Source organism: Gavialis gangeticus, unplaced genomic scaffold (assembly GCF_001723915.1).
Source record: "Gavialis gangeticus isolate Ggan-Ray unplaced genomic scaffold, GavGan_comp1, whole genome shotgun sequence".
Lineage (NCBI taxonomy): Eukaryota > Metazoa > Chordata > Crocodylia > Gavialidae > Gavialis > Gavialis gangeticus.
Window position 1 is genome coordinate 237,487,266 of NW_017729032.1, and position 24,261 is coordinate 237,511,526.

The 24,261-nt window shown below is 38.7% G+C and overlaps 1 protein-coding gene across 5 annotated transcripts in view; it reads right to left on the reverse strand.

Annotated features, from left to right (window-relative positions):
- The window catches only part of ROBO1 (roundabout guidance receptor 1), a 1,310,595-nt gene that overhangs the window by 117,380 nt on the left and 1,168,954 nt on the right, over positions 1-24,261 (reverse strand). For all 5 annotated transcript variants that reach the window (XM_019525389.1, XM_019525386.1, XM_019525387.1 and 2 more), the window contains 3 exons: positions 21,644-21,764; positions 15,394-15,532; positions 13,903-14,030 (listed from right to left, as the gene is read on the reverse strand). In XM_019525389.1, the coding sequence (XP_019380934.1) occupies positions 13,903-14,030; positions 15,394-15,532; positions 21,644-21,764 (388 nt within the window). The remainder of the gene's footprint in view (positions 1-13,902; positions 14,031-15,393; positions 15,533-21,643; positions 21,765-24,261) is intronic.

Below are 24,261 nucleotides of genomic sequence, written 5' to 3' on the forward strand. Positions count from 1 at the left end.
GGGGGGGGGGGTGCGGGCTGGAATAGGTAACCTTGTAAGTTCCCTTCCAGTCCTACTTTCAATATGATCCTATGAAACCACGAGCAAAAAATACCCCAACAAACCCAGAAAACAGGTAACAAGTTGCAAAGGCCTTAAATTCATAAAGATTTTCTGCATCCCACATAGAAGAATCATATATGGCTTGATCTCTGCAATGTGTATACCAAACAATCCCGCACTAGCATTATCATCCATACCAAAATGCTGCTAGGTCTCTTAATTATTGCAGGGTGAAAGACTTCAACACTGTGCAGAGGACTCTCTCAAGGTCCACATATCACACAAGTCTCTCAGAGGCCTTTTTGGTTCTTAAAAGCCTGCAAACTTTTGAATATTTGGCCACTTCATTTTGGTCCCTACATGGAACCCAACTCTTCTAAAAAAATAGCTTTAAAATAACAATGTACTTATATCTGGCTCCAGCCCACCTTTGCTGTTGTGCCTCATCTGTAAAATTGGGTATTAATACCTGCCTCACAGGATCTTTCTTATATGTCACTACAGGATCGTCAGCTGAAGAGTGCTGTATAAGTAACTGCTGTGAAAAAGCTTCTTGTAGGTGGTAGTCCGGGGAGAAACTTTCACTATTTATCTGGACATTAGCCTGTGCCGCAACTATCTATGAAACCATTATCTTGATAATCTCTCCCTTCATAACAGCCACTGAAAAAGATTTTCATTACAAAATCCAAAATGTCAGAGAAAAAGACACTTTGTTTTCAAAAGGCAATGAGTTCTCCGGCTAACACATGCAGTACTTTCAGTTCAACATGTGTATATAAATCCTGTAGTCATTGCCTTGAGGTGACATAAGCACCCCTACAGAGACTCTATGACAGAGGACAAGTTACTTAAGATGATTTAGTCCCATCACAAACTTTCCTTCCAAAGAAAAAGAGTCAGTTTAGAGAAGTGACATATTTTTATAAACCATAGACAATTTAGGGAGCCTTGAGTGGACTTGAATCACCACTAGGTTACTCCAAATTTGTATTGGTGTAATTCTGCCTATTAAAAAAAACTGGAGCAATGAAATAATCCAAGCATTTTTCAGTCCAGCACTTCTTGGAGAAAATACTGTTTCTTCCTCTGTATTTCATAAAGACTCTGGTGGAGTCTAAGTTATTACCAATACTACATTTATATTTCTGCCTGCTTAAAAAGAGAAAAAAACAAGCTAAGACAAATTTTAAAATACAAAAATTTAGACAAAAAATACAAAATAAGGGCATACAATAATAAGAGCACAAAAAGATAAAAATAGTCATTAACTGCTGAAACAAGACCTATAGACCTTGTTTCAGTACTTTGTTGGGTTTTTTTCGAGACAGAACTGAAAAACAAAGTCGCTGTTTTCCTCGGCATCTGTTTATGGGACCATAGTTGTCCTCTTAAGAAAAAAACTCCTTAAAATTAATTTAAAAATTCCTCAATTAAAGTTTTTGAATGCAACAAGCCCAGGATAAATGGTTACCAAGCACTCACTAAAAAGAGAGTATATACCACAGAGAAGTAACTTGTGAACATCAGAACATCTCATCTGTGATATGCTATATAAGCAAAGAATTTTGTTGAATGAACAAAATACAGTTTTTGCTAGGAAGAAAAAATAATGCTATGATGGAAAAAATGGAGTTCATATGTGATAGATGCAAGGCAAAGCCACCTAGTGCCTTCTTTATAAACAATAACAAACAATGAAATAACAGGAACTTTTTAATTACAAGTAGCAACAACTTTACACAAATGAAAAAATGTAGGCAAGACATCCCAGCCAATTATGTCAGTAACAGGAACAGAACTTAATGTTTTTCCCCTTTGATCCTATTAGAAAAGAAAGCCACTAAGAGAAAGAACCACATCTTTGCAAAAAAAGAAGCTAATTTCATTTAGTCAGGATGACAAAGCAAATCAGTCAGCCCAAACCAATCAGTGCTTCTGCTGGCAAAATACTTAGCTACACTTCACCACTGGTTATTTTCTGCCAAAAGACCTCTACTGCTCTACCTAAACTGCAGGTAATCCTGGAGGGATACAGATTTTAGAAAAAGGCCATAAAATCTTGCCTAATAAGGAGACCGTACAAACACAACTCTGCAGAACCACCCGTTTTGCAGGAAGGCAGTTTCTTAGATGCTGAAATGCTCTCAAGAGTGGCAGCAGCAAGTGCTGGTATTTAACTTCGGTGATGAGAAGAACCAATTACAGTTCTTTTGTGTGCCTGTGAAACATTCACTGAGAGGAGAATGTTCAATGATTTTGCACTGTGACCAAAAGGGAGGAAAACAGGTAGCAATATGCCCAGTACCAGTTCAGACAGTATCATGTATAGGCACACAAAGGATATGCATCATAATCACAAGATAAATATTTGGACCAAATTGTTGGGAATGTGTATGCAGAGCAAACTGAAGTGGATACAAATAAACCTAAGTAAATTCCCCCTCCAGAAAGCAGCACTGACATGTCCAGTGTGCATCTTCCTGGCCTGCAGCAGCATGTTTTTACTTGCACTGAAGGATCTTGATATAGTTCCTAATTACATGCTGTTGCTTGCACTGTGAAGACTATTAACAGTACTGAGCTGTTCACATTATTAATGAAAGAGCATTTCAGTACCCACCAAAACATAAATCTTTGGCTGTGTACAAACATGCGTTTATAATGGTGGAAAATTTACACCACCAGAACCAGAAATGATTCCAGGTCAGAGTGACCCTGGCCCCTGGAACGCATGAGGGTCTTTCCTTTGGCTCCACTCCTCCTGGCCCCTGGGAAGAGTTAAGTCATAGAAAAATGTACAAACATTCACTCTCCTAGGAGTAACTTCTAACTCGTTGTAGTCAAGCTCCTGAAGCAGCCATTTTTGTTCCAGGAAAATAAGCTGGAATGTATGTATACTTGTAGTTTCTAGAAGGAGAGCGGTGATTCTCCGGGTAGAAACTGAACGTCTGTATATAACCAACTGGTACACTGAGCCTCTTGGCAATACAAGGTGTGAGTGCAATGTTTACTGCACAAAATCCAGAATCTGACTCACTAAGTATAATCAGTCAAAAAGCCCAAGGCTGAATTGATTCAATCTTTGCAGGGTAGTCTAAGATGCAAAGATTAAACCAATAAGAAAATGAATAGACATTCACTTTTGATTCAGAAAATGCAACTATATGCCTGCAGTGGCTCAGGCCAGAAGCCAGGATACTACATTCAGCCAGGTTTATTTTAAATTAGTTTCAGCCATTTTGAACCTGGTTTCTGTACACTGAACTTCTGGTCTGTTACAGGTTTAAACGAGTTTCTGATCACTTAAATCGGTCTGAATGTAACTTCAGTACCTGGCCTTAATGGTTAATACATACCAGTATCTGAATTTAACATAAATACTTCTTTAAATAAGAAATAAATATTGACCTAAGTGGGATTCGGAAAGTTTGTTTTGTTGAAATTTGAGGACTGATGACAATAAGGGATAAAATAAAATTTCATTTAATTTTCATTCTTGAAATTTATAGGAGAAATACACACTCGTTAGAGAGGTATATCTCTTACCATATGAATCCAAATGAACAAACAACATATACGATATCTCTTAGTAATGCTTGTCTTTTACTGGTAATCACTAAATCAACTTTCTAGAAGTAAATACAAAAGAGAAAAAGTCATTATTATTTTTATATGTGTTTAGCATGATTTGATATAATCTAATTTTTTATAATTGATAAATTGGTGCATATACGTTAATTAACTAGTAGATAATAATATCCAATAGATACTAAAAATATGTGTGTGTGTATAAATACAATTATTATGTATTGGATACTATTATCTATGGTAACTTAGAGCATATGCACCAGTTTATCAATTATGTTGTAAAAAAATTAGATTATATAAAATCCTGCTAGTCTGATTATGTCAGAAAATTCTAGTCTGTCCCTTTATTTCAAAATTTAACTGCTAAAAAATAAAACTTCCATCCTCTCACTACTCAAGTATTTTATACACACACACTATATATATATACATATATATACATATATATACGTATATATATATATATATACGTATATATATATATATATAAATAAAAAAACACACACATACATAATTATATAAACTAATTATATTTATATAAATAATCCCCAAAGAAAAAAAAACAGCTTCATTATTAATCTGCTAGCTTTAGAAGACCAGCATGAAATACGTCTACAAGAGTAAAACCTATTACAGCAGTCATTGATTTTTCCCTAGCCACAAGGCTTAGGTAATTACAGCCATTAGAAAAAAAATAGTCTTCAACTTTTTCTTGGTCCTTTTTATTTGACCATCTTTGAATTTTATACAGATCTGTTTACTGAAATACTCTTTGTTTGCTGAGTGATTAAAACACATTGTTTTATGTACTTGACAGCACTTAAAAATAATCCAACTGATTTTAGCAAGTCAAAAATCTCTGGCTATTAAGCCAGAAATGTTCTTAAACCTGTAGTTCTTGGGCTGCTGTTAGTCCATTTTATAGAGATCTACTGAGAAATGGCTGTCTCTAGTCCTTGTTTCCCATAGGCAAACAGCTTTAAGAGACATCAAAAAATTTTCTAACATTTCTTTCCTATGAGGAATTGCCATCATTATCATGATATACCGTTGCTACAGGCAGAGGAAATGGTCCAGAAGAGCATAATGGGAAGGGGAATAATTCATAAGTGATAACCCATTAAAATGTAGGGTCCCTTTATGAAAAACGTTTGAGAATGCCATGTCATACCATTCCTAAATTAAAACTTCAATTCAAAAAGGTCTCTGGGATGGGGAAGGAGTGGGAGGGTGAGATGGAAGGGGAAGATAACTTTAAAAAAAGAGGATAAAAAGATAACTTTTTAACTTAAAACTTCTTTATTTCTTTAAGTCGGTTAAATGGCTTTGAAGTTGCTGTTAATCACTTTAATAATCTGCCATTTTTCTTACCTTCACTGAAGTATTTATTGATCCTTTCCTTTACCTACATTTCAACAAAGTTGTAGGTATCCCATTGTTCATTGCATATACGAGTAGGACAGCACATTCAGGGCACTAATCTCTTCTTCAAATAGTTTGTTCCCATTCACTGTTTGCAGCTGTTCTCAACTATACTAAGTGAGGTCATGCAGTTACCTTTTCTTCTGATTAGCTTTTAAGATTTTTATCAGTTCACTTGAAATACTGAAAGCATAAGCCAAACTCCTCAGATCATTGATAGAAATCTGAAGCGCTGTCATAGTTTACAGCAGTCATTAAGGGTAAAATTGCTGTTCCTTAAAGCTATAACAATCACAAGGCGGAAGGCAGGGCAAGATGGCACTTTAGAAACTAACTGCTTCAGAGACTAACCAAGCTTTCATAGTGACAGTCTACTTTGTCAGATCATAAGAGGTGCTTTACCTTGTTTATCCCTTCAAAAACTGCTTAATAAAATAATAAAAATACAAGATCCATACCTGCGGCTTACTATTCTATCTCTGTTTATAGGGGGATTGAAGACCAGAGTTCTCTACAATTTTAAAAAGGCCCAAAGAGAATTATCTTTGTATTATAAGGAGCCCAAATTAGAAAGTTCAGAATTAAATCAGGACCCTATTTTCAAATTCACACATTTTGAGATGTGTGGATTTGGATAAGCTCTTTTCAAACCAGTATAATGAATATTACATATCATACTAGAGCCAAAGGTTTTTGTGGGTGCTATCTTTTACTGGACTAACTGCAGAGTTGGGAGAGATTTAGACAATCTTTTGGGTACAAGATACTCTTCTTCAGGTAACTCAAAAAATAGGATTGGTGCTGTCACTCACCCACATTGTGATCCTAAATGACAATACTCCAAAATTCTGAAGCAGGTGACTTGAAGAATGGTCCCCTGTACCTGAAAGCTTTCCTAAATCTCTCCCAACCATGCAGTTGGTTCAATAAAAGATATCACCCACAATAATCCTTGCCTGGCATATTTACTGGACCATCATGGCTACAACTTTACTCCAATACTGCTGTATTACAGAAGGATTTTCTCAATACACATAAAAATAAGAACTGTAAGCACCCACAGAACAATTACATTTACAGTCACTAGGACTAGGGACAGACATTACACATAAACTAGTTTAAGTGATCAGACGCTGGCTTAAACCTGTAACAGAACAGATGCTCAGTACACATAAATAAGTTTGAAAATGGCTGAAGCCAGTTTGAGATAAACCTGGTTGAATGTAGTATCAGACTTAACTGATTTGGCTCAAACTGGTTTATGCAATGTCTGTCCCAGTCCCCTTCCTGGCTTAAGTTAAATCAGAGTCCCCATGAATGTTAACATGCTCTCTGGACTGGGCTGGGCTCTCTGCTCCAGAGAGCTAGGTTGGTCCCTCCCCTCTGCTCCTTGGCTGCAGTTCTGGCAGAGACTACACATACAGCAGGGTCTGCCTGGCTTCCTCCTGCTCTCCTGCTCCCTCCCACCCTCTCTGCTGATGCAAGAATTCCCCCCTCTCCTCTGGCTTACACAGACACCTCTCAGCATTAACTAGCATACCACATGCTGGTTATGGTCTGTGTTGTGGGAGACAAGACAAAGGCAGACAGGACAGTGCCACTTAGGGCTTTTTGGAGCTAATCAACAGGTGGCTGGTAATGTCCCTCCATTTGTTCCTTGGAAAAAGCTTTTTAAGAAGAGAATGAACTAATATAGAGAGGCTGTTGTTTTCTTAATGAGGTAATAAACGCTATGTTAGTAACTCCCTGCTGGGCTACTCCCTAACCAGAGTGTCCTGCCGGGGCCTGACCACATCTACCTCAGTTCAGCTCTATGGAAGGGAAGGGAGGGCTTGCTTTAGCCCCCTGGCTTCTAGCCTGAGCCACTGCAGGCATGTGTCTGCATTTTTTCAGTCCAGAAGGGGATGTCTGTATGGTTACAAACTGGTTTAGCCTAGCCACGTTAGACTAACTTGCAAAGATTGAATTGATTCAGGCTCAGGCTTTTTGAATGTCTGTCCCTAGCCTATACCACTCAACTCTCCAGATGTACATAAAAAGGCGTATATCCCATGCCACACCACCACAAACTTTGGATCCTCAGCCCCATTCTGAAGCACTATAATACTGGTCACCAGTGCTTCAAATGTGATGCTGGGTGATCACGCAGCAGGCAGAGGGGGGAAATCCCTCCCTGGCCAAAGCAAGGGCTATGGATTCCTCCTTTCCTCCATGCCTACCCTCTCCCCCAGCCTTCCACAGATGCACCTTGTCCAACATGCTATGTGGAATGGAATTCCTAGCCTTTGCTTTGGGGTTTCCCCTGTACCTGTCTCTATTGGGGAGGAATCCCCTGCCTCCTTGACCAGCTCTGGACCCTGGGGGTTGGGAGTAGGGATCCTGTTGCTCTATTAGTTGTGCTAATGATCACTGTTGAACTTAGAGAGCTCTCTCAGCTGACTGTATTTGTGTGCTACTTTGTGTATCACAAAGGTGGTGTTACTTTTTTCACTCCCTCAGGACAGTGTGCCCTTTGCATGTGCAGTTGTGCACATGGTGCAAGGTTTTTACCGCATGAAAAAAAATCATAGTGGGATTGAAATAACGTCTGCCAGTGGCCTGAAGCACATTTTATGTGGTTCTGGCAAAGTTATTGCAGTTCTTAGTGAATGAAGCATTCCCTTTTTTTTAGGGCTTAATCAGCAGTCAACTTCCTCCACATACATTAGGAAGGCGTTGACTGTCTTTTATCAGCACACTGAAAATAAAAAAGAACATAGAAGAATGAAAAACAATAGTCTGAAGCACCTTTCTCTTGTTATCAGACCACAAACAAACAACAATGGGATCCAATTTTAAAATGGCTTAGTTTTATGAAGATAAAATGAGACTGCTGAGCAAACAGTTCAAAGATGGAAACTCCTTTTCAATTATGTACAGCGGCAGACCCAATGAAGGGGACATGATTTCTTGGTTGATACAGAACTCCAAATTTGATTTGTGAACAGAATCAGAGTAGCAATGAAATTACTTTGCTGGTGGCATCATAATGGGAGAGGAAAGATGAATAACTTCCATTATTTTTAACCTCAGTGCACAGAAAAGACCACCTCCACCGAACAAAAGCAAAAATACTAAAGGTCAGATACTTATATGATGAGCAAAAGAAACAAAACCAAACCACAGTTAAAACTTGATTTATTGAACTTCTTACTGCCTTGTACCATCTGTATTGTAACATAAATACACCCCAAGTAAAGTGTTAGAGGCCTGGAACATAATGGACACAGGGAAAAAGGTTATTGTCTCCTGGTAACCATGCCCTAAGGTATTTTATTTTAGAACTACAGGTCTCCCTCACTTTATGCAGGTTCTGTATGTGCAAATTTGCTCTTATGTGATAACATTTTTTATACCAATAATTTGGTATATGTGAGATAAATTCACTGTTATGTGATTGGTATGGTGGAAGCCTGCAGTCGGCTGCTTTGTGAGGTGCATTGTGGGAGTGATGCGCACCAAAATATCGTCTCCTGTGCGATCGAATTTGTAACAGAACAATGATTTCTCTGTGCATCTTGCTCATTGTCTGAGACACTGTAGTTGCCATCTTCATTATGGTAACATTTACCACCACCTTGTGCTTGAGTGTATTCTCTGCTGTGGGCAAATACCAAAACTGTCTTGTGTCTTGGGGTGTGTGAGGGGGTGTGGGGGTCTGCACACACCCACATGCTCCCTCACCCCACACCCACACTCCTAACACCTATCCATCCTCCACAACCCCACACACTCATACCCTCCCCAGGTACCCCACAAAACTATACCCCCCAGTAGCATACAAGAGTAAGATTTCATTTTAGGCTATTGTGAGATCACCTCTTTACACAAACGCATGTAAATCAGGACAAAAATATTTTTTTGAAATCAAATTAATGGATGTTGCAGATGTTTGAATTTTAGAATACAATTTGGTATTTTTCTGATTTTGAGATAGCAAACCCCCTTGCTGAAAGGAGTATTTACAGGGGCAAGGGTAGGGACTTCTGGTGGCAAAGGTTGGGGGTTAACGGGCGGGACTTCTGGTCCAGAGGGTGGGGCACCTGTCAAGCGGCCAGGCTATTCATGCAGCCCTCAACAACTTGTCAAAACTCGGTGACCGGCCCTCCACCCAAAATAACTGCTCACCCCTGCTGTAGAGGGTTGGAGGGTGACAAACAGAAGCAATGCCACCAAAGAAGGGGTGCTTAAATTACCATCAATGCTCACTGTCCTCCATTCTCTTTGCCCTGCCCTGTGTTTTTCACCACACTATGACTGCACCCTATGCTAGTGATGAAAATGCTATTCCTTTGTCCCTTCTACAATTGCATACCTTCAACTATATAGAGACATAATATGTTTTTATATGGCATATAATACAGATCACTGTTTGCAAATCATCATCATAGCAAAAAAGCCGCTATGCTTTTCCTGGATTTGGAATGCCACCCCTGCCCTCCGTCCATCCTTTCATTCTTACAGTAACATTTCACCTGATGAATACCAAACTCACAGCTGATGGTAAAGCCAAGGCTGACTGAACCAGGCTCAGCTTGTCAAATTCACTTCTTAAATCACCCTGAGTGATAGTCACATGAAAAAACATCTTCTATTTGAGGGGCTGAGTATGTTCTTATGAACAGCAGTGCCACTCTAGGGAGCAAAACAATTAGCCTGAGCCTAGACCACCTCCAACATTGTACTGGAAACACAATAGTTTGGCTGGCTCCTTGAAGAAATGTTTATATACTTAAGTTCTTCTTTTAAAAAATATTTAATAGAAAAGGGCAGTCTGAATATAAAGGACTACATGTGAGTCCTTTATATTCAGGGGCATCTTTTTTCAGTCCTTGTCAAAAACCTTGCATTCTTTATACTCTTGTAATGGATGCTCATCAAAATTTAGTATATCATGAACTATAAACTTGTCATAGGCACTTACAATGTATTGATTGATTCCACACAATGTAGATTTAAATTTAGAAAATGGCTCAGATGGTAATCCACTCATGCTTGGAGAGACTATACCAGCAACTCTAATATTTAATATTGAATGCAAATCCCTATAACTTCATGGAAAAATAAACAAGACTGAAAAGCAAGGCCTACATGACTCTTCATAAGGTGTTTTCATTGTGCATTTACTTTCTAATATATTGCTCATTTTTTTGTGTAAAAATGCTCAAATTTGTAACAGAACAATGATTTCTGTGTGCAAAGTAACTTACAAAATAGGTTTCACATTTTCAATCTATTCTAACTTAAAAATGATAAACACAATTTACATAAAAATATCTTCCCAATAAACCATTAAGTATGGGACTTCAAATACTAAGTTTCAAGAAGGAAGGAATATTTACAAGCAAACTATAAGGAGAAAAACAAGTGCTCAAATAAATGGGTAGTACTATAACTAATTTAAACCTATATTTCATATATGGGTCCCTCATTACACTCCATCTAAAGTAGTTAATAGATATTTTATTTATTCAGGTTTATAAATGTTTATATGGACAGCAACTCTATACTCTGGGCACCCCATTCCTAATATTTTCATCCACTCAATTACTAAAATTTTCATCAGTGTATAGAATGAAAGTTAACAAAATAAGTCTCACAATTCCAACTCTTAGTCCATCTTGCCTTCTGGAGGAAAAAAAATACCTCTAAGCACTTCTGTCATGCAGAGAATGAAATTTCTCTTTCTGCCTTGCAGAGCATGGAACTTAAAATTAAACACATGGAGCATCTTTACATGTGCTCTGGGGTGCTGGTGGGGGGGGAGGGGGAGCTTTTTAATTAGAGCAGTTCTTAGGACCCACTTTAATAAAAACACCTACATTGCCTTGTGTATTCAGCATCATTCAACAAGCTTTAGTTAAAGTACCCCCACCACCATTTTGAAATGCGGGGGTTCTGAATACACATGACACTGAGGCTGCTGGAGCGTTCTAATTAGAACTTATCAGAGCAGGTGTCAGGTGCATATATAGATGCCCATGATTCTTAAGCCCAGGAAGTAAATGTGATTGAAGAATGTGTTTAAGTGTTTTGTGGAATAAGTATGCACTGTAGAACAACCTCAAGTACTTTGCTAAGTCAGGTAAGGGGCTTATTTGGTGAAAAAAGGATTACGGATGGAATGGCCTAGGAGGGTTCCCCTCAACCCTGTACATACTCAAATGCTTGGTAAATTTATATTTGACTAGTCTTTATACCCAATACACAGCTACTCACGTGCAAACTTCTTTATGTGAATAAGTGGCTGCAGGACTGGAGCTACTACTTGCTGCTTTTTTCCAGCAGCATAAGAAATGAATCAAGAGTTACAAAGACTTAAGTTTCAGGGGTAAATGTTGACCTTAGTTTTAAGTCCAACAAACTGGTTTGAAAATACCTTTGGTTGCGAATTTTCATTTATGAGTCTTTATTTAAAGGTGAGTACAGGAGCTAAGGAATTTGCAGATGGTTCAGTGATGATTTTTTTTTTTTTATGTTTTACCACACTTATCCAAATAAAAGATGACCCTGAATGTAAGATGACTCTCCAATATTTAGATTCAATATATGGAATATTTAGAAATTTGTTATAATTTTCCAGATATAAAATTAAATTATTTGCTTTGAATTTGTCCCCCTTCTCTCTACTACCTTGCCCTCTACCTCAACTTCTTTCCTGTGCACCTCCTTCCCCAGCTGCCCCTTACTGTCAGACCCTGCTGTTCCTGAGCACGTGGAAGTGAGGGGCAAATTTGAAAACACTGACTTTGAAATAAACATGTCTGTAGTAATTTAGTTAATTGAGAACTAAGACATTTTACCTTTTCTGAAACTGCTGCAAGTTTCTGCACATGTACTCCATTAACACACTTTTAGGCAGCAGTTTTGTACCTACTTATATACTGTACAAACTATGCATGATATCAGTCCAAAGCCAAGAGTCATGATTTACTATATAGTTTATTGGATTGGGCCCCAGCAGAGTCAACAGTATTACAAGCTGTGGTGAACCCACAGCTCAGTACTGCTTAGTATGTGCATGTACTCCACATACCCACCTCCCCCAACAAAGGAACCCTGTGCTAAGTAGCACTCCCACTCACAACTGGAACTAGGTGTTCTTGTCATGAGTCCTAGGATCCTCCAAAAATGTATGTGCAGATGAGGTGCAGGGCAACCTGGTTCGTCTCCACCTCATGGAGGACAGGGTCAAACTAATCATCAAATATAACAGGCTGAGGGAGGGAGCAACGTAAGTGAACTGTTTGGGCCCCCATCTTATTCAGATATTTGCCAGTCATTTAAGGCAAGAATAAGAAAACAAGAATAATTGGAAACAGGAAAGAAAGGTGGGAGTGAGTAAAGAGGAAGTCAGAATGTATTCAGTGTAGTGGCTCACCATGACCTGAAAAAGGAATCAGCACTGAGAGGGAACGAATGCAATGGGCACTACCATATGTCTTATGCAGATGGGCTGCACTAACCTTGTGGTAAGTTCCCAATGTGTTTGCCCAATATTGACCATGTGTCTCATAGTTGTGGACAGCCTTGGCTGCATTTAATTAACTTCATTATTGGCTTTCATTACTTTTGGCAGCAGTTTAATGATAGACGATATATTTAATATGCTTTCCTTGTAAGGGATTATAAAATGAGGGGCTTTTTTCCTTATGCTAATTGGTTTTTAAAAAAAAAGCCTCAAACCCTCGCATTTGAGTGAACATGGTAATTTCCATAGTAAGCATCACAATAGGCAAAAAAAGATAAAACAGGTCAAAGGGCTTGTTTTTATGAGAACTTCTCAAAGGAAGTACCTCCTTATTTTTCCTAACAGCCACAGATACTAAGGACACCAAATGTATTTTAGTGCCAGCCACTGGGACAAGCTAAGCAGTTTATGAGCAAGGCCTTCACAATCACAATAAATGTGTAAATAAAAAGGGGGAGGGGAGGGGAAGGGAAGGTTGTTACCCAATAAAATACTTTTAGGACCATATTTCCCAGAACACCATAATGACTAATTTCTGCTGAACAGAGGAAAGGACAGAAGGAAGATCGGAGACATTAGTTTAGGAAAAAAGCATCAGTATGACATCATTGCCTGCCTGCTAGCCAGGAAAGGAAGAGAGGGATTATCTGAATAGTGAACATCTGGATTGTGTATATAAAGGCAATGAAGAATTTTTACACATATTAGTTCACTGAGTTCCACTGAATTTTTATCATACAAAGAAACAGTATTGCTGCAATGTATTTTCATGGATTTTTCATGTGAAAAACATTGGAAAATGCTGGTGATTTGATTTAGTGTACTGAATAGTATTAATGTCTATATTGTATGGATTTGTGATTATTAGTTGTAAAATGCAGTATGCTGTAACTAATTTTACTATTTGAGAATATCAAAATATCAACTTTACTACTTTAAATAAAAATGGAACAGATACTTGAAGTTACTTTTTTTCCAGTTAAAAAATTTGATGTGGTAAGTGCAAGGGGAAAGGGGCTCTCCTGCCTACTCAGCTTTTAAATCCAAAGATTAGAAGTAACATGTTTCTAATCACATTGAGTTCTAAATGCATTCACTTCCCTTTCCCAGCATTATACTTAACTCTTGCCATACTTGTGAAAAAACAAAACAAAATACAGTATTATGCTTGAAATGCTTTAGTCATGTAACAGGATTCAAATAATTAAACCAAAATTATTTTTCTCTATTTTTAATACATGTTAAATATTATTGACAATTTTAATAATGTTATTGCCTAGAAAACCCATTCTTTTGCTTTTTCTGGCATTAACTGCTATAAAAAGAATCATTCTTGCCTTGAACTGTTAGCGTTGCTGATGCTTCAGCTTTTCCAACCATATTTTCTGCAACACAGGTATAAGACCCCATGTCTCCTGCCATAACTTTCCGGATTTTCAAGGTGTGATCATCACGTATTTCGTATCTTAAATACATGTAACAGGAAACAAACATGACTATATGAGTAAAATTAACACATGAAATTCTACAGTATATGAAAAGTAAGTATAGGTACCTCTTGCTTCAAAATACAAAATCTATTTTCTTCTATATACATGAGAAGAGATGCTTTGAAATGCTTACTTTTATATTATGAATGCAAGGTGCATGTTTCAAGCATTTCTTCATACACATAAGTACACAGATAGATGGATATATATCCATCCATCCAGCTGTCATTTTATTAATAATTTGAAAATCAATACTTTCTCAATTGACATTAGTGGAGTTTCACCCATGTAAAGTTGATAACATTTTAACCTGCTTTTTTAAATATGCATTTTGGGGGGATATTTAATCAGATTTCTGAAAATAGGTAGTATTCTTTACACTTTTCTTCATTTGAATGTAAGAAGATGGAAAAAATACACGTAGCATAAGAAAATATAAGGGTAAAAAAAAGGTTAAGAGAGCTACACTGTTCTTATGAAGTAACCGATCAGCATCTTAGAAAGTTACAAGGAATAACGATTCATATACTATTTTTAAAAGGAAGAATGTAGCCTCATGTTTGTCCTGATTTCATCACCTTTTTCTCATCCTGACTTAATGTAATTAATGTGTTTCTTTTCAAAGAAAATAAAATTTTCCTGCATAAAATTTGCAGGAAAAACTAAATGGGTTTTTAGTGAAGTTATACACTGAATTAACAGGAAACAAGACTGGGATGTAGAACACAAATGGAGCCAAGTGTTATAGTGTTTCCCTTTTGGGGAAAAAAAACCTAACCAATTTTAAACTGATGGTTTAAACAAAATGGAGAAAGAATCCCTCATAAAATGTATTTCCTTTTTACAAGACAGATTTACTTTCTGCCTCTGCAATAGAGGAATGACAGAAAAGACATGAACAGGAGACTTGATAACAAGAGAGCACATCCCTCAAGAGCAGTCCATGAATTAACAGGCTGCATTTTTCATTAATTGCAATTCCATTAACCCATTTAGGTGCTGTAACCTAATTTTATTATGTATTATACATTTTCCAGTAGTTTTGATAATTACAGAAAGTTCTTTGAGTATGGTATTAATGTGCATCATACATTATTGATTGAGCATGGTACCTTTGTGAATTTTTTATGTTAAAATATAAGGAACTTTGTTTGATCTAGTTCTAAGTTTTTATATAAAAAGTGAATTACGACTATAAGTGGAGGATTATGTAACTAAGAAAAATCTCGTTAGATCTTAAAGGCCACCTTCACAGGAGTGGATCTGTTAGATGACAGATCACTTATCAAAAGTATATTGCATTTTATCTCATCCAAAAGGGAGCAAAATATACTGCACCTTGCTTTTGGTAATTCCCCATCATCTTTTCGCCATCTTACTGTAGGTACAGGGTCACCTCGTGCCTCGCACTTAAACTCTGCACTGTCTTCCACAGTTACTGCTAAGTTACTGGGTCTCTTCACAAAAGATGGTCTTTCTACAAGGAAAGAAAAGGAAAATTGGATTAGAACTACATGCAAATCCCCCATGCCCTTAAGAGCCATTTCCTTTGTTTAGTACACTGAACCGCCTGAGCAGTAATCAGTCAGCAGAGAGCAGTGAGATGAATCTGCCACTGTTCTTCTGGCACATATTTAGAGGGCAAGAGTTCAGCCAAAAAGAGGTCTCACAGCAGTGAGAAGAATGGCTGGAGACCAGTGATGAAGGCCACAGCTCCTGGGGGTATCTGACTGACCTGTGTTTCTTGGGGTCCTGGAGTACAATTTGGTCAATTTTTGGTTCAAGAACTGCAGGACGCATGACAAAAATTATAGCTAGCCCTGGCTCTGTGACATCTGTTTCTCTCCTGCAACACAAACCAGGTTCCAGAACCAAAGACCACTTGGTTACTGACACTGCTATAAAGTTGTAACTCAGATGGAAGCCCAAATTAAGTATTGCTTCATCAGCATCTCTGAGATTATCATGAACTCTGGGATTACTTAAAATCACCATAGCATCTTCGTTAGAAACATGTACTGTAATCAGTAGCAACTTGTGTTTTACAAACATTTCAAGTCTTGCAGTGGGGAGACTTGCAGTGGGGACCAGCTCACAGAAAAAAAAGATATATATGTTTTTATCTCCTGTCCACAGAAGTCACTGCTGTCACAGAGTTACGCTGACCACATGTAAATTCTACAGAGGTAGAGCTTTGGGGAAGCTCATCCTAAGAAATAGATGGTATAGAAGAACAACCCTACTGAGCTGTTACCACTGAAATTTTCACTTACCCCTCAAGGTTTTTTTATATAGTTAAGTACAAGTGCAAAAGGGTATTCTTTCCTAACAGTTACTGAGCTACTACAGTAATGAGCACCTGCCACCTGCAGATAGCATCAAGTGATTACAGATGTTGAATGCACAGAATTTGGAAAAGACATGAACAGTGAATCAGATGTTGGCTTTACAATGTTTCTTTATATAAGGCATATGATCTTGTTGCCAGTGAAGCTCCGAGGAAATCAGCTTTGATACTGAAAGAGGTAGCTTTACTTTTATACTTCTATGCATCTGAAATACTGTATCCTAATCACTTAGATGTAAATTGTGTACCTAAGAAGCTATCTGAGTCTGGAGATAAGCATTCTTTAGATCTTCTGTAATACAATCTCCTGGTGGATGGAGATGACAACACAGTAGTTAGAACATGATAACCTGAGACTTTCCCTGTCCTTTATATTTGGCAGAATGTCTCTGTGCCAACCATTTCACCTTCTCGGGGTATGTGAGGAGAGATATATAACTATAGCTTTACTAGAGTAGACAGATTCTACAGTACTTTCAAAATGCTAAATACACTCTTGCCTCATATCCTTGGTGGTTGTGACCTGGTATTTTTCTGTATTGATCTGCTATACTGTATTCAGAGCGAGTGAGCCAGAAAACTGGTGTTTAGAACTATCTGTTCATGAAGGTGAGCAAGGGCATCAGCATCAAGAATTTACTCCATAAAACATGAGTAGGGGTAGAAAACAAAGAGAAACATCCTCTGTTTCACTCTACAGATTTACGTTGTCTGTGGGGAACAGATTTAACTTTTCCTCTCTTGAACTTCTTTCTAGAGGAATTCCCTGAATCAGACTCTTCCAAAATTTATCAGCCTTATTCCATTAGTGCATTTTGTTTTTCTGCCGGGATGACTAGAGGGGTTGGTATACATGTGAGACTTTTAATCATTTCAATGATCATCCTAGCTTTGATCCTTTACCTCTCCCTCTTCAGAGGGAGGTGGTGGGGAGAGGGGCAGGAATTTTAGACTCAAAGACCCCTCGGACAGGAGAGGTGGTGGGTCACACTTTGAGCGGCTTCAAAAATGCCTTCTTGCTGTCAGAAATGGTAGGTTACAAGTCGATGGTCGAATGCTTTGGAAGGTGTTTATTAGGTCCCTCACTCCGTTCAAGTGACATTCATGGAAGAGGTCTGGATACAGGCTGACCTGACCCTTGGAATATTAAGCTCAAATCTGCAAGGTTCAAAAGAGATTGCTGCCTTGCGTGCAATAATAGAAGACACAGTAAGATGGTACTGCTGGCTGGGATTAGACCTGATCTGTTGGGAGGCTGGACACAGGAGGAGAACACATTGGGTAGCGAGGGAGGGCTGGGGCCTGAAAACCTCTTACTATGTCCTCCTTGCTCTGGATCCCTGTCAGCAATTTTCTATTGCTGTGTTGGCTGAGCCTGAAGAGCCAGGCAGCCACTCCCTCGTCAACAACTGGGCTGTTAATGTAGGTTCCCAGTAGCTGGGATGCTGGTGCCGACATTCAACTTACATTGCTCCCAGCCATAGGCGACTGGTAGGGGGTGCACCGGCCCCCCCTTATGGGGCCAGTGCCACCCCTGACAGCCAAAACCAATGCTGTCAGCAGAGCTGGTGCCCCTTCTGACAGGGCTGCCACCACTGGCAGCTTCTGCAGGCGCTCTCCCAGATTAAGGAGGCACCAATTGCTCATGCTTCCAGCAGAGGGAGAAAAAGAAGGACACTGCTATCATTTGTACTAATCTTGGAGGGAAACTATATTGCCATTGCCCTTATTCTTGAGAGTTCTCCTGATTGGTGAAAAGAGTTGACATGGAATCTACCCTAGCTGAAGTACTGTGCTTGGGAGATGACTGATATCTGCGGATGAGAGCTAGAACTTCAGTCAAACTGGGGAGAGGTGCATGAGAACTTTTGGTTTTTGAGCTCTCCTAAGCTTTTTCTATGAGACTGCACTTAGCATAGGTGAACAGGAAGACATGGAGACAAGCAACCACAAGGGGGGTTGGGGGGGGGGGGGAAGCACACATACAACTCCATTAAAAATGGTTGTTATAAGTCTTTAGAAATTAAATCCAAGTACACTTTCCAACATGCAATGTTTAACAATCAGTATTAATATTCCTAAGATAATGGTTAAAGAAGTCTGTGTGGAAAATTAACCAATACAGCTGAATGGGATTCCAATGCGAGAACCTGATTCAAAGAAATATACATTTCCTGCAAGTCAACACTTTTCAAGACCATACATTTCCTTATAGACCAAACACTTTAAAATGCCCAAATATGAAAACAACAGAACAACACAAACAAAATAATCATGAGTTTCCAAAAGTTATCACAATAGAATCAACATATACGAAAAAATCTTTGCTACTCAGAAAAAAATTCTGAATGGGACTTCAATTTATTGTTGAGTCAGTTCTCAACAGCATTAAAACACATCAATGAACTGGAGACTTTGGAGATTTGTTCAAAACCAGAAAAATTGCCAATGGCCAATTCAAAGGCACTATATTGAATCTAAGCAGATTTGAACAACTATAAGGATGGGAAGATCCTGAAGTTATTAACTATGTATTACCTCTCTACGGCGAGGGACAGACATTATACATAAACTGGTTTAAGTGACCAGAAACTGGTTTAAACCTGTAACAGAACAGAAGTTTGGTGCACATAAACCAGTTTGAGATAAACCTGGTTGAATACAGCATCACACTTAACTGATTTGGCTCAAACCGGTTTATGCAATGTCTGCCCCAGTCCCCTTCCTGGATTAAGTTAAATCAGAGTCCCTAAGCATCCCAGCATGCTCTCTGGGCTGGGCAGGGCTCTCTGCTCCACAGCAGGGCTTGTCCCCCCCCTTCTGCTCCCTGGCTGCAGCTCCAGAAACTATGGGCTGCTTTCCCCCTCTCCTCACCCTTCCCTGCTAAGCAGGAATTTCCCTCTCCCCTCTGCCTTGCTGAGGAGATGCCTGTGTATTAGCTAGCAGACCACAGTCTGACTACAGTCTTTGCTGAATCAACAGGGAGAATCAACAAGTAGCTGGTAATGTCCCTGTGTTGTTTTCTTAATTGGGTGATAAACACTGAGTTAGGGCTAATAAACACTGTTATCAATTCACTGCTGGACCAGTCACAGTGTCCTGCCAGAGCCCAGCCACACCCATCTCAGCTGCATGCTGTGGAAGGGAAGGGAGGGCTGCTCTAACGCCCCCTGGCTTCTAGCCTGAGGCACTACAGGAATGTGCCTGCATTTCTGGAATGTCTGTCAGGTTACAAAACTGATTTAGCTTAGCCAGGTTACACTAACCTGTAAAGATTGAATCAATTTAGGCTCTGGCTTTTTGAATGTCTGTGCCTAGCCTAAGTCTTACACTACTTTGAAGTGACTTGACTGGCTCTGTGGATAGAGGGAGAGCAGTAGATACATTGACTTTAGCAGTAGAGATGTTGACTTTAGAGAGCCAGCCAACACATATATTGACTTTAGAGAGGCTTTTGACATTGGTCTTTAATGACACACTCATAACAGGGATCCTGGTTTTCTCTGATTTAAAATACATCTCCAATTTTCACTTAAAAAAGTAGTGCTCAATGGCTTAATGTCCAGTTGGGAGGAGGTATCAAATGGGATTCCCTTGGGGGAGCTTTTCTGGGTCCACTATTGTTTGGTATCTTCAACAATGATTTGGATGATAAGACTGAGTGCATACTTAGCATATTTGTGGATAACACCAAGTTGGGTGGAATTGCAGATATTCCAGAGTAGGGTTAAGATTCTGAATTACTTGAACAAACTAAGGAAATGGTCTAGGATCAATCAGATGAGACACAACAAGGACAAGTACAAAGTCCTGCACCTGGGACAGAATAATTGCATACAGAAATGCAGACTGGTGAATGAATGGCTAAGGCTGCAGTATTGCAGAGGAGGACCTAGGGGTTACAGTAGACCATAAGCTAAATATGAGTTACCAGTATGCTCTTGTTGCAAAAAAAAAGTCCCACAGAATCCTGGGTTGTCTTAACAGAAGTGTCACTTATATATCCAGGTAAGCACTCTATTCAGACTGTTGGGGCCTCACCTGAAGTTGTGTGTCCTGTTTTGGGCCTCACACTTCAGGAAAGCAAAAAGGCAAAAAGAGGTAGCTCTCAATAAGGTTATGATACGTTGCCTTATAGAACGTTGTCCTTTTATATTGTGCACGTACATTTAATAGAGTCATTCACATTCCAAAATTTCATAATATTAAGTATTCGGTCCCATATTTGGAATGATTCTTACTTTATTCATGGAAGGGGAAAAGTATGTATGTACTAGTAACTGATGTTACTTTTTTGGCTTGATACTATAATACTGGTATTGTTAAGAGAAACTGGCGGTATATATATTATAAAAATCAAGTTTGCAAGTCAGATCTGACTACCTATTTGAAAAATAAATCTTTATTGTATGATCACACATCGACAATTGGCTGATGTGTTATTTTTTTCTTTCCTTCTTTCTTTCCCTTATTCTGCTGTCCTAGAGTCACAGCAGAATTTTCTTTGTACAATAATTTTAGCATGTGCTGACCAGCCCAGATAAATTACTCATTTTCTGAAACATAACCGATACAAAAAATCTCCAATACCAACCCTGCAAGAAAAGGACAGAAAAGGTCTCCTGACAGAAAAAAATAGGGCTACTCAAACTTCACTAATGAAGCATTATCAGTGCGCTGCCCAACTTCGACATGGACAGGGGCTGCCGGTTCACTGGGCTCCACCAGTCAGGGCTGCATGCTCTATAGGTTACATCAGGGTGGGCCACAGCCCTCCTGGATAGCACACTCCATAGACAGCTCCCTCCCCATCTTCCTCCACCACTGCACTGTGTGTCCATGACCATGTGCCTGCACTCCCCACCTCACCCACCATCGTACTGCTGTACTGTGCATCTGTGACCTCCTGCGGCACTACACTGAGCAGCCGTGCAGTTGCCCTCCCACACCATGTACCTCTGATGTCCCCCCTACATCCCTTGTTGCACCACATGCACCAGGCTCACCCTCAGCTTTCCATGCTGCCACACTGCCCCACTGCCTGAGGCAGGGGTAAAAAACAGCAGTTGGAGGAGGGAGGTGGAGCTGGATCCTCTAACTGCTGTTGCAGAGGGAGCAGTGGGGGCAAGCAATGGTCAGGCAGGAGCCTGGGGGTATGGCTATTTAATCCCTTGCAGGCTGTATGTAGTCTATGGGATGCCATTTGGACAGCTCAGAATGATCAGGTGGAATTTTTCTTACCCAAAACAGTAAGCTCTGCCACTTCACTCTCTCTTTCTCCCACCATATTTGTTCCAACACAGACGTACTTGCCAGCATCATTCTTTCTTGTATAGGTTATCATGAGCTTTCCTCCTCTGATCTAGGATAAATTAAGTAGAAATAAAATAGTTTTAAAAGTAATCAATTAATTATATACAGTCTGTAAAGATATGAAGCACTGTGTAGATAAGTATGAGTACACCATTCAATGCTGAGCACAGGTTGCCATTTAGTGTACATTAATTTTCTGCATATTGGAATTTAAACAATGGGACACATGCAATACTGAACAAACTTCGAGTGCTCTGGCATCTAGGGGCTCCTATACATGCATGTGAAGCTTGCTCCAACATGCTAAAAATCCAGCGCGTTGGAGTGGACTCAATCAATTGAGTCTGCTGGAGCCTTCACACATATCAGCTTCCCTGTGCACCACTGCACTGAAAAAATGGTAGTGGGGCATTCTGAAATGAAACATATTTGATGAGTTTTAGTTCAAAACACCCTGCCACCATTTTTTGTAGTGCAGGGATGCTGAAACATGTGACATGCAGGTACTTTTAATTAGCATGGCCAACTAATTAAAATGCCTGGCACCATGTCCCGCACCATGTGTAAAAATGCCCCAAAACAAGAAAGATGTAGTCTAAAAGAACTTTTTCATAGATAATGAAAAACCAAGTTAGCAGTCATTGGCTAAATCATGTAAGATCACGTTAGAAATTGAGGTGATGTTGATAAAAAAAAGCTTATTTACTTTACAGGATGTGTACATCTGTTCATCATACCTGGTTGATGTTTACATACTTTATTTTAAACCATGTGAACGTAGAATGGAAGTAGCATGTACAGCTGTTTACAGGTACTGGGATCTGTACAGGGAACCCGGTATAAGTAAGTCAAGGTAGGAGGAGATGTAGGTGGAATTGAGGCTGGCAGGTCTACCAGATGGGAGGATGAGTTTGCCCTGCCTGTAGGGAGGGGGTGGGTGGGAATCAGGGGGCTAAAAATAACCTGGTCAGCATTGGGGTAGAAAGAGTATAGCTCTGGGATTGCAACGAGGGGCTGGGCTTTCTCAGTCCCAGGGCTGGACTCTGAATATGTACAGACATTCGATAGATTGGGTTAAACTGTCCCAATCTAAGTTAGTTCACTTCCTCAGAAATGCCGTTCCTTGATGGGCATTTAGACTGATCTAACTTTCGTCAAGTCAATCTAAATGTAATGGCAGTATGTACCTCTTCTGGTATATTAAATGAGTTCACTATGTAAAACCTCATTAATTTTATGGTTCCATAAGAACCTTATCTTCAGTTTGTCTACTCGCCAACAGCCATTCTTTTGTGCTTCTGTTTAAAACTTGATAAACACCAGTTCTACTATTCATTTTCTATTGTATTGTTTTAAAGTATGACACACAATACATTGTTTATAAGACTTTTCTGCCTGATAAGAGGGAGGAAAAAATCCCAATATTAGGGGCTAAACTGCCATTCCAAGATGCATTTCACACACAATTTATACACCATGAAAAGTTGATAACCAACAAAATGCATCAAAACTTTAAGTACCAGAAACCTGTTAAATAACTCAGGGGAAAAAAGAGAAAATACAAAACTTAACAATAATTATTTTGTAATAAAATGTCACTTCTGTTCTCATGAACCATCAAAAGAGTAGTTCCAACTAATTGCATTGTCCAAAACAAGTATTGGTGGAACAAGTAAACTATGCTTTCCTATGAAGACAGATTTGCATCTTATAATGTATGTAACTGTAAGGTATACCAACATTTAGCTTTTTCTTTAAAAAAAAACAAAAACAAAAAAACCCCGAAAAACCCCATACGTCTCTAATTGAGTTTTAGATTTTCAGAAGTAATATAAGCATTCAGGTAGGGATATTCATAATTTGGCATTTGGTATATATGGAGTCACCTAAATGTTGGTCTTATTTACAGTGGTTCATTTATTTGGAATAGTATGTACATTGTATATATGGGCAAAGAGTTTCCACTTGCTGTTACCAAAGTGAGTGGTGCAACAATTTATACTTAAAAATAAATTTGCTGTAGCCAAAAATCTTATCTCTTAAATATACTCATTTTCTCTGCATTTTATAAAATTATTGATTACATTTTTAAAATTTAACCAAAAGTGGTATCTAGAACAGAATATATAAATTAGATTAAATGAAAATAATATTTACTAAAATGCCTACAAAAGTACATATTTTAAGTTACGCTATACTTAAAATCTTACATGATAATAATTTTAAACCAAAGTTATAGAATGCCTATAAAATTACATTAAAGAGCTTAATATGGTCAGTGACTAAGAAAAAGAATGTTCTTAATGTGAGGTACTTTGCTCAGGTTGCCCGCAGCTAGAAATCTATCCCTGAAAATTTGACATCTTGAGGAGGTTTGGACACTTATTATCATTGTAAGACATATACACACAAAGATGACAGTCAGTTATTGAGATAGATGAACAAGTACATATAATGTAGATAGTGTTGCATACAAATGTCATTCTTTTGCCTTTGGCACACATTGTTTGAGAACACAAAAAAAAGTATGTCCTTTATCATCCAGC